Here is a 10,407-nt window from a genome sequence, read left to right on the forward strand (position 1 = left end):
TGATGAAGCTCAGCCCTGTGCTGTGAGGAAGCACATGGGCTCCTTGGCTGGGTGGTGGCCTCCCTGTCCGCAGCAGAGGTGTTCCTGGCAGGAGCCTCTCCAGGGGTGGCTTTCTCTCCCGCTGCAGGTGGCGGAGCGAGCGCTGTACTACTGGAACAACGAATACATCATGAGCCTGATCAGCGATAACGCAGCCAAAATCCTCCCCATCATGTTCCCGGCGCTCTACAAGAACTCCAAGAGTCACTGGAACAAGTAGGTGTCCCCCACGCTCTGGCACTTGCTGGGTTGTTTGACCCACTGGCAGTCTTGGGGCTTGCTGCTGCAGCAGTGCATGGATGGTGTTTGGTGGCACCAGGTGCTGAGGTGGGGGATTGGTGGTGGTGTCAGCATGTCATGGAAAAAGGAGCTTTCCTGGACCCTCAGAATTTTGTGTCAGCATGCCAGGAAAACCAATACCCTTGTGCCCAACCAGTCTGCCAGTATGCTATTAGGGCAGCCCTTCATTGAACAGTCCTGCTGGGTCAGTTCAACTGACTTATTCAGGGAAAGATGCCAGCACCATAAGAGAAACCACTCAGCAGGTCTTCCTTTTTATTTGATGATGTTCCATGTTGCTGGCGACTACCAGTGCCTGGGAAGGACTTACACTGACAGTTCATGGAATAACATTCCTTATTAACAGAAAATTGTGACAGATTAAGGTTCAAGGACTGCCAGTGAAAGTGTCTGTCTGTAAAAACATATTCAAAGCAATTTGGAGAAGTTCTAATTCCCAGTAAATGTATCCAGTGTGCAGAGTACATTGCTTACCCACAGAGGGAGAAGATGAGTTCAGCCTGTTGATCCCAGAAGTTACAATGAAGTCTTCCCGAACTTACTCCTATTCTCAGCTTACTTTTATACTATTTCTGTATGTTCAGGTGGAGTGTGAGGGACTCTTAGTCACACGTGCCTTTGTTACTGATTGGTGTAAGATTGTCTGGCTTTGCTCAGAGCTGTAGGCAGTAAAGCACAGAGCACATGCCCCGTGAGGGGTGGCCACACTCTGGGAAGGGGATGGGTGTTAATACAATTGTGTTAGAATGAACAGAGTTCATCCAAGCAGGGTGATTTCACCACAGCTCCTGGCTCAGCCACAAGTCACTTCCTATCTCCCGTGGCTGACAGGCCCTGTGCAGTTTATCAGTGCAAAACACCATCGAGATCGCCCCCCTGCCAGGACTCCAACAGAACTTGGCTGTGGTGTTCCACTCTGCTACACCCTCCCTTCCATCCCCCTCAGCAGGGCTGTGTCTGTGGGGAGCCATCCTGGAGCAGGCTGTGAGCACACCAGCAGCATTCCATCCAGGGAGCAGCAGCTGCATTTTCCCTGTAATTCCTGTACTGTTACAGCTTCTGCTGGGATGCGAATATAACCTCTCAGTGTCCTCTGATTTTGCCCCCAGCCGTCTCTCCACAGCATGGAACAGGGCCACCGCAGACCCCTATGTCCCACCCTTACGTTCTCCATGACCAGAGGTCTTGGCTAATTCAGTGCCTGACTCCTTGAGTACAGGAAAGACACAGAAAGCAGAACTAACTGGGCAGCTGTCCATCTCAAATATTGTCCCTTGTGTCTGATTCCTAGATACTACTCTGTTTTGTGGTTCTCTTATCAACTTCCTTTCTTCTGACTTCTTCATTTAATTCCTTACCTAGTTAAGTCAAGTTTAATTAATTTGCTATAGCACACTTCCTGTAATGAATTAGCTAAAAATTAATTCTAGTGAGGCTGGACAAGTCCAGAGCTCAGAAAAGGACTTTATGTTCTTGTCTGAAACCCTTCACCAGTTCTGTGTCCCTGAAGCAGCCAAGGGTCATGATTCTGCTGTTCCTGTTTTTTCTGGTCTGCTTCTCAGAAGTTCTGGAAACGTTTTCCTCTTATTTCTCCTTGTCTTTGTTTGAGCAACAGCCCCATCTTCTCAGGGCACGTTGAGTGTCTCAGATTCTCCTCTTCCTTCCCATGGTTCATCTCCTTGGTCACACAGCCTGCCTAAGTCCAGCAGGGCTGCATCCCTCTTCCATATTCCATTGCAGAGCTGGTAGAGACACAGAGCTTAATCTGCTGGATCTCATCTTTTGCCTCTGGGTCAGGTATTTCAGAGACGGCTTCAACACTTGTTTTCATTCCCCAGGAGAGTCTCTGTCCCAGAGGGAGTTCACACACAGTGCACCCTATCCATAAATCACTGGCACAGGGCTGAATTTCCTTCTGTGATATTCTGTGTGCTGGTTTCCATCTCTTCAGGGCTGCTGTCTGTGTTTTGGGCTGCTCAGTGGAAAAGCTCATGAGCAAATACTGGCAGCCCAAAAGAGTCATTGTGTGTGTGTGGTGTGAACAGTGGGAGGCACTAAAGGCCCCTTGAACACAGCCCTGAACAGGCCCCTAACATCCTTCATTTCCCGCTTGTAACTGCAAGAAATGAACACATGAATGTGTATTTTTGCACTCATTAATATGACCACAGCAGGCCTGTCCCAGGGTCTCCTCTTTGTTCTCCATCTCTTTCTCCCTGCTGTATAGTTCCTGCTGTGTTTATGGAAGGGATTTTGCCTTGGTAAGAGCTGGGATTGTGTGAGAATCTTTTGTGACATGGCTGTAGAATGAGTTGCTGCTGCTGTCACCTCTTGTCTCTGCTGCTGGTGCTGGCTGGGGTGTAAGAACCTGCCCACCATGACTTGTTCTCCTTCCCTCATTCCTCTGCAGGACAATTCATGGGCTAATCTACAACGCACTGAAGCTCTTCATGGAGATGAACCAAAAGCTTTTTGATGACTGCACGCAGCAATACAAGGCAGAGAAGCAGAAGTGAGTAAGAGGTTTTTGCCAAGTAAATTGAGCTCATCCTAAAGTCTCCTTAGGGTACAGTAACAGATGGTAGGTGCCAATAGGCAGAGGGGAAATGGAAAGGTGGTAAGTAACTCTGTCAAAAAGTAGGATTCCGTAGCCATAGGGATGAGGTGTGCCCTGATAGAAAACCTTTCAGTCCTGCTGAAGCAGGTAGCCTAGGAAAGAGTGACAGAGTTTGCTGAGTCATGAGCAAATAGATTGCCACGTAGAGAATACTCGGCTTTGTTCTGCCTTGGAAATACCAGTTCATAAATGTCGTCGTGATGTCAGTAGAATCCTATTGCTTTTGAAAGACTTTTCTGAAGAGTTTTGCTGCAGTGGGCATAATGCATCTTTCATGCCACAGGATGCTTTCAATTTTCCAGTGATAAAGATGGAATAATTCCAGCAGTTTCAAAGAGCGAATGGTGGGAATAAAATCTGAGCTCAGCAAGTACCTGTGCCATGATGCTGTAAAGAGGAAAGAACTCCACTTTTTCTGCTGGCTTGTGCTGATTTTGGTGCTTCTATGGCTTGCCTTGGTGAGCTGAGTCAGTCCAGTAAGCTGGAAGGAATTTTTTTTTTTGGGGGGGGGGTCTATTTTCTGCTGACTTAGTGACATAAAATAGTAAAACAGTGCTCCTCATTCCTGGATGAGCCAGGGCTGCTGGTGGGGAGAGCAGAGCTAATCCCTGCTGGGAGTGTGGAACTCTGGGGTACATTCTGTTGTTTTGTGAAATAGGAGTAAATAACTCAGTAATAAGTTGATGTATGAATCAGACCTTCAGATGGGTAACCTGCTTACGGAGGAATTAAGGAGTTTTTTAGGATCTAAAATGAGAGCAAGCAAGTTTTCTTTTTTTCCCATTCTAGGGTGTTTGTGAAGCCCGCAAATATCTTCACATATATTTTAAGTCACAGTGACAGTACATTTTCCACAAGACCTATCTAGTGTTTCCATCAGGAGTTTTCTCTCCCTGTTTAGCTGCTGACCTGCTCAAGGTGACTGTTCCCAGCACTGGTGTATGACTGATGGAGAATTGCTCTGAAAAAGCTCAACAAAACAAGCTCAGTGCTGTCCAATAAAAGGATGGGTAGTGCTGCAGTTTTCTGTTCATGTTAAGATGATTTTTTTTTTTTTTGTCTAGTGCCTCTGTGCCTAATTAGGTTTCAGAAAACCTTGTGCTGTGAACTAGAAAACAGCATGTGTGGGAAGGATTGCATGTGCAAACAGACTCAGTAAATAGGGAGTGGGGAAAATGAGAGAGCTTTTATCTTCACTGTTAGGCTGCAGCCAGATGTTGAGAGGTCTGATGATGGTTTAGCCTCATTTTTAAGTGGTTCACAAGTGACCAGCCAGCTCAGACCTGTCCCTGCTGCAGCCCCAGCTGTGCAGCCACAGCCAGGGTGGCCATGAGGGACAGACTCTGCAGGGACACGAGGCGAGATTGTCTCTCTGCTCTTCAGTGCAAATGGGCTGACTGCACCTTTCTAAGCTCCCCAGACACCTTGAAACTGTTTGGATTATCAGGGTCCCTTGGAAGACCAGTGAGGAAGTTGGGGCAGATAGTGTCTTTTCCTGAATGGGTTATTCGTTTGGTCTGTTCTGGGGTTGGTTTGTTGGAGGTGTTTTTGTGGCCCTGTGTTTTCTGGTGGAGTAATCTGCTGCTTGAAACCTTGGCAGCTTCACTCTCATTCTAAGCCTACATGACTTTGAGGAATGTGATGTTACAGAGTATAAGAACTTCCTTAGCATGGATAGATAAGGCACTAGAGAGACCAGTAGGTGGGATGAAAGTCATGTAGTTAATAGAAATAAAGCAGAGATTTTAGTGCAGGTGTTTAAAATGTGGAAGAGAATAACAAGGAGTGGTGGATGCTCACCTCTGTTTGCAGTGAACGTTCACTGTCCTGGGATTTTTAAGTGGCCCTGCTGAACAGTCACTTCAAATGTGTGCCAAAATCTGTGCCAAGTTCAAGAGCTGTGCCTGGGCTGTTTGGACAGCTCTCTGGTGTGTTCTGATTAGAGAGAGAAGGAACAGTGAGTGGGCAGCGGAACCCCAGTTCTCTTGGAAATTATAGTTTGTCCCTGTGCATCTGGGGGGCACCAGGAATGTGTGTGTTTGAAACCAAGACCGGTGTCACAGCATTACCCCAGCAACCAGACACTCTGCTCTACTCCTGGCAGCACAAAGCCAGGGCTAAAGTTCCTGTGCAGCCACCCTGTGCTCTGAGGTGAGCGAGGAGCATGCCTGCCTACTCTCTGCTAGTTGTAGTGTGTCCCCTCTTCTTGCCTCACCTCACCTGTAGATTTAGAATTAGGTAGAATTAGGGGTCTCTGGATGACAGAGCAGCTCTTCCCCCGTGCCTGCACTTTTCTGCTGTCTGTTGCTTTTACCATCCTGTGAATGAAAGCTGTGCTTTCCCCAGGAGTTCACACTTGCTCTCACTCTCTCTCTGCAGGGGAAGGTTCAGGATGAAGGAACGAGAAGAAATGTGGCAGAAAATAGAGGAGCTGGCTCGGCTGAACCCCCAGGTGAGGGACAACAGGACCTAGGATAAACGAGGCAAGGATGTGCTGGGGGTCTTGACCTGCTTCCTCAGCCCACGAGAGCAGGTTTTAGCATCTTAACTCTGTCCTGTGGACACTGCTGCAGCAATGGTCTCTTCCTCCCAAAAAACAGTGTCCTGGGAATGTTGGCAGTGTTTTATCAGGCTGTCCCTCTGAAGCACTGACCTCTAAGGTTCTGCCTTAGAGAGCATGTATGTGTTAAAGGACCACACTGTGAACTGCAGCTGCACGTGCAGCGTGCTGTGAGTCAGGGAGCACAGGAGAGGAGAGGAGATTCATGTCCCTGCTGCTGCCTTCTGGGGGCAGGAAGGACTGTGCTGTGCTGTGTTGCGGTGCTGGGGGAGGAGGTGTGGTGTTGGATGGAGAGCTGACTGCAGCTGTGTGTGTTGTCTGCAGTACCCCATGTATTATGCACCTCTACCCTTGCCTTCTGTGTGCTGTATGGAGACGGAGACCCCGACTGCAGAGGACATCCAGCTGCTGAAGAAAACGGTGGAGACGGAGGCTGTGCAGGTGCGTACCTGACTCAGGTCCTTTCACACTTGCTCCCAGTCCAGCCGGGACATCAGCACAGCCAGAACTGGCTCTTTCCAAATGTTCGGAAGGTAAATGCCACAACTCTCACCCCTCATCATTAAGAGGTCAACCTGTAGTCTGAAGAGTTTTTATCTAACCTTCTCACTCTGGAAAAAGTGCCAGTGGGACTTTCTTGTGTCCTTTTGGTCTGTGTTTGGCTCTCAGCCTGTTCTGAAGCATGCTGCAGTGCCACCCAGCATATCCTAGAGCAGCTGGAGTCAGGGGCTGAGGGCATGAAGGAGTTTCCTACTGATTCCTGACTCCTTTGATTTGTTTGTAGATGCTGAAAGACATTAAGAAGGACAAAGTTTTGCTGCGCCGGAAGTCTGAGCTTCCACAGGACGTCTACACTATAAAAGCCTTGGAGGCCCACAAGAGAGCAGAAGAGTTTCTCACCTCAAGCCAGGAAGCTCTCTGACGGGCTCAGGAGCTGGCCCAGGAAGCTCTGCCCCATCCCTTTCCTCCAGGGGTCATGGAAATGCACTCGGTTCTCATGTATAAGTAAGGAATGAACATGGTGAGCTGTGCCTGTCCTCCACTCCATCTGCATACCTCCAGGGTAGATCTGGTTTTATGTTATAACTTGTATCTCACCACTGTCCTGTCCTCCTGCTTTTTCTCCGTCCTCCTGCTTTTCCACCTTGGCTGTGCAGGCATGAAGAGAGCCTGCCTGACCTCTGCTTGTCCAGGCAGGACTCACTTCACTGCCACCTGAGCTGCCACCTGATTCTTCCTCTGCCAGGAGGGCTGAGCCTTGCTCAGGCTCTGTTGGGCAGAGCGTGCTGCCGGGCGTGGCTCAGTGTGCTGCTCCACACTCCAAGTGCCCATCTCCGCCACTCCTGCCCCCGTGCTGCCCGTGCAGCTGAGCCCTGCCGTGGCCAGCGGCCAGGCCGAGCCTGGGGCAGAAGCAGAGTTTGTGCAGAAGGCTCTGCTGCCTCTCCAGCCTGCCTTGGGGTGCAGCTCCACAGCTGAAGGGTCTTAATGTATGGCGGAGAAAATGTTTACTTCCACCTTTCTTTTGTTACAAGCCCCTTGTTCTGTTCCCCTGTCAGTGGAGTGGGGGTTCAGTGCTTTGCCACCCCCAGGTAAGCTGGGTGCAAGCACTACATACTATTGCAGTCCTCCCGTTAGAGCATCCTTAGAAGCTCTCTTGTGAGAAAGTGAATTCCTTCTGCTGTTTGTGTTGGTCCGTGCTGACTCATCTCCTTCCCGATGTCTCGGGTTAATTGTGGGCCCAGAATTAACTTCCCGCTTTGTAGCAGGTGTCAGCCACTGACTTTCTTCCTCTACCTGCTCAATTAAAATACTCCTGCAGCTCTCCCTTTGTCTCTGTATCCCATCCTTAGCTCTTCAGGGCCAGGGTTTCTAGGAAGCTTGTGCTGTTAGTCATTTCCACAAGCTAGTGGAAGCAATGGATACGCCTCATGGGGTATGGCTGAGTTGGAGTGTTCAGTTGTCTCATTAGTATCAATGGCTAAGCACTACCGCTGAATCGCTTCCGTGGGTGCTCTGAGCAAAGTTCACCTGTCCCGTTACACTGGCACCCGCCGTGGCCCGAGGCCCTCGTTCGTTATCACACGGTGCAGCAGGGACTCGTGCTACCTTAGCCTTTAGAAACACTTGCTGATAGCCCAGGGGCTTGCGCAGCACTAGGGTGCTACTGTGATCCAGCTTTCACCCCTGTTGTTTGTAGTGCAGGTTTAGTGCCAGGCCCAGGTGCCCCCTCAGAGGCTGGTTTGTCACAGAGAGGGAGTCCCTGCCTCTTCCCTGCTGCACCTGCTTTCTTGGCACATAAGCATCAGTGGGTTTGCAGTAGTGCAGGAGCCTGCAGGGAGCGGGGTTGGTGCCAGCCTGAGACTGCTCTGCAGTGGCACAGGATGCTGTAGAAGGTTCTGGTGTACCTGCTTGTCCTCACCAGTAAACCATTCCCAGGTCAGAGGGTCACCCCCTCTCATCTTTCTGCTGGTGCACAGCACGTCTTTCCTCCAACCCCAGCCAGGCTGTTTGGACCTGTGTATCCTGCATCCCTGCCCCGTGTAGCTGTGTCCCGGCTCAGCCCTCACCAGGAATGCCACCATCTCTTGGGAGGAGCTGGCAGGTGCCAGGGGGACGTGTGAGATCCCCCCAGTCACGCAGGACCCCACCTCCCCTCCGCCTCACACACCGAGCCAGTTCGTCAGGAGACTTGAGAAACACCTCAGGGAGGTTATTGCTTATTTTGAACATTAGTCCGAGCTCATGATCAGCTGCCAATCAATTACCTCACGCCTGGCACAGCATGTGGACGTGCACCGGGTGGTGCTGGAGCAGCACAGTGGAAACGGGGCTGCCAGGCTCAGGCTGGGCAGGAGGCTCCTTCCTGCTCCAGCACAGGCTCTCCAGCTGCCTGCTTAGCGTTGTGCTGTAAGCCAAGACCTCATTTTTAGATTGCCGCAGCATGGCGTGCCCCCACTCGAGCCTGCTTGCTGCTGGGCAGCGGCTGCCTTTCCCCGCCGTGGGCTGCTCTGCGTGCCGAGGGAACAGAACCTCGTGGTGTGCAGAGGCTGGCACTGCCCTGCAGAGGAGCTGTCTCTGCTGGCAGCCCCTGACCCTGGCCAGAGGAATGCCGCTGGGGTTGTGCCATGTGCAGGGGCAGGATTGTAACACATCATGATTACGCGCTGTACAGCTTTGATGTTCCCATAGCTTTTTGTGTCTTGTTTTGGGTCAGGGAACTTAGGCTTAGTACCTTCACGTCATCCTTTGTTTGCTACCTATTCATTCCAGTGTCCTGGACACCTCAGAAGGGGACCATGTGAGACAGGGGGGAGTGTGCTCACCCTCTCACCACATGTACTGCTCATAGGCAGACCTGCATCTGCCACGCTACAGCTGCCCCTTGCTCAGTACTTGGTTTCTAGCATTAGTGCTGCTCATTTCTGCCTACGCCTTTCCCCACATCAGCCAAATGGACAGAACTGGAGCTGCCTCTTCCTCTCCACCTGGCTTGCTCCTCCCAAGGGAAAAAGCAAAACTACTGCATTCACACCCTGGACACAAGTATTAAGCTGCTTACAGTTCATATGTACATATGGTGTACTTTATTTTCAGTAGAGCATTACATAGTATGAAAGTGTTGGATTTTGTACAGATGTCCCTGTATGTACAGAACTAAATAAAACCAATCTCTTGGAATGACACATCTTGGTCCACCTGTAATATTCCAACACACAGACCCTGTCCTGAGAGGCGGGGCCCTAGCCCGGAGAGTGACTTCTCTGGGACTGTCAGCATGGGGCCAAGGCCAGGGTACGTCCTGGGGGAATCCAGGCAAAGCCAGCCGAGCCCCATCGCCCCCTCTGCATCCCGGCAGGGAAACCAATCTGCTCCTCAGAGGCAGAGGAAGCCAACACACGGTCACCACACTGACGTATGCGCCAGCCAGAACCAAGAAGAAGGAGTGGGAAGGAAAACCAGACAATGTCAGTGGGACAAACTGGAAGGTTGATACTGGCAAGTCCTGTCAGCGCCTGGCTCGGAGGCAGCGGGCGCTTCCAGGGCGGAGGGAGGGCTGCGGTTGGCAGCTCAGCCCTCAATTCCACTGAGGCCGGGGGCCGCCGAGGCTCTGCCGGGCTTGCAGCGTGCGCTGCACCACGTCCTTCCACTGCTCCTCCGAGATCTGGCTGGCCCAGGCAGGGATGCCCAGGGTGGGCAGCTTCACGCTGGCCATCGTCCTCTTCACCAGCTCCACATGCTCTGGGGACAGAGAGGCCGTGAGACCGCGGCGGAGCCCCGGGCGGGTCCTGCCGGGAACGCGCTTACCTGCATCCATGGGGATTGAGCTGTGGCTGCTCTGAGCCGTGGCGCCTTCCGCCGCCGCCTCCTCGTTCTCCTCCTCGCTGTCCACCGGCGGGTCGGGCAGGTGCAGCCTCAGCATCTGCGGAGAAAGGCGGGCAGCGTGGTCGGCACCGCGGGTGCTCCCAGCCCCGGCGCGGCGGGCGGCGCGGGGCGGTACCTGCAGCCGCTCCTGCAGGCCGGGGCCCGCGTCGCCGAGGCCCTGCTCCGGTTCCTGGCTCAGCGGCTGATACAAGTACCCGCCGCCTTCCTCCTCTTCCTCGTCGTCCTCCTCCTCATCGCCGCTCCACCCCGCCGCGCCGTCAGGGCCCTCGGGCGGCCCGGGCTCCCGCGGACAGACGCGCTCGGGGCCCATGGTCCGCACCACCGCCATGCACCGGGCGCGGCGCCGAGGAGGTGCCGCCGCCGCCGCCCGGAACCGCCGCCGCCGCCGCCGCGGGGCACTGTGGGTGTTGTAGTCCCGAGGCGGGGACCGGGCGCTGCCGCCGCCACGCGCCGCCGGTGCCATCGAGCGTCGGCATCGAGCGTGGCCTTCTCGGCGCGGGCCGGGGCT

At 52.7% G+C, this 10,407-nt stretch overlaps 2 protein-coding genes across 3 annotated transcripts in view; one reads left to right on the forward strand and one right to left on the reverse strand.

The window, feature by feature from the left end:
* Positions 1-9,199, forward strand: part of PPP2R5D (protein phosphatase 2 regulatory subunit B'delta) — a 28,509-nt gene extending 19,310 nt beyond the window's left edge. For both annotated transcript variants that reach the window (XM_066177613.1, XM_066177614.1), the window contains exons 12-16: positions 128-255; positions 2,750-2,851; positions 5,336-5,408; positions 5,841-5,957; positions 6,301-9,199. In XM_066177613.1, the coding sequence (XP_066033710.1) occupies positions 128-255; positions 2,750-2,851; positions 5,336-5,408; positions 5,841-5,957; positions 6,301-6,438 (558 nt within the window). In that variant the 3' untranslated portion in view covers positions 6,439-9,199. The remainder of the gene's footprint in view (positions 1-127; positions 256-2,749; positions 2,852-5,335; positions 5,409-5,840; positions 5,958-6,300) is intronic.
* On the reverse strand, positions 9,078-10,377 carry MEA1 (male-enhanced antigen 1). The gene is made up of 3 exons (XM_066177621.1): positions 10,015-10,377; positions 9,822-9,936; positions 9,078-9,755 (listed from the first exon to the last, which is right to left on the reverse strand). The coding sequence occupies exons 1-3, from the start codon at positions 10,360-10,362 to the stop codon at positions 9,592-9,594; spliced, it is 627 nt and encodes a 208-aa protein (XP_066033718.1). The 5' UTR covers positions 10,363-10,377; the 3' UTR covers positions 9,078-9,591.
* Between the last annotated feature and the right edge of the window lie 30 nt (positions 10,378-10,407).

Source organism: Chamaea fasciata, unplaced genomic scaffold (assembly GCF_029207755.1).
Source record: "Chamaea fasciata isolate MVZ Bird 193981 ecotype frontalis unplaced genomic scaffold, bChaFas1.0.hap1 SCAF_3, whole genome shotgun sequence".
NCBI lineage: Eukaryota > Metazoa > Chordata > Aves > Passeriformes > Sylviidae > Chamaea > Chamaea fasciata.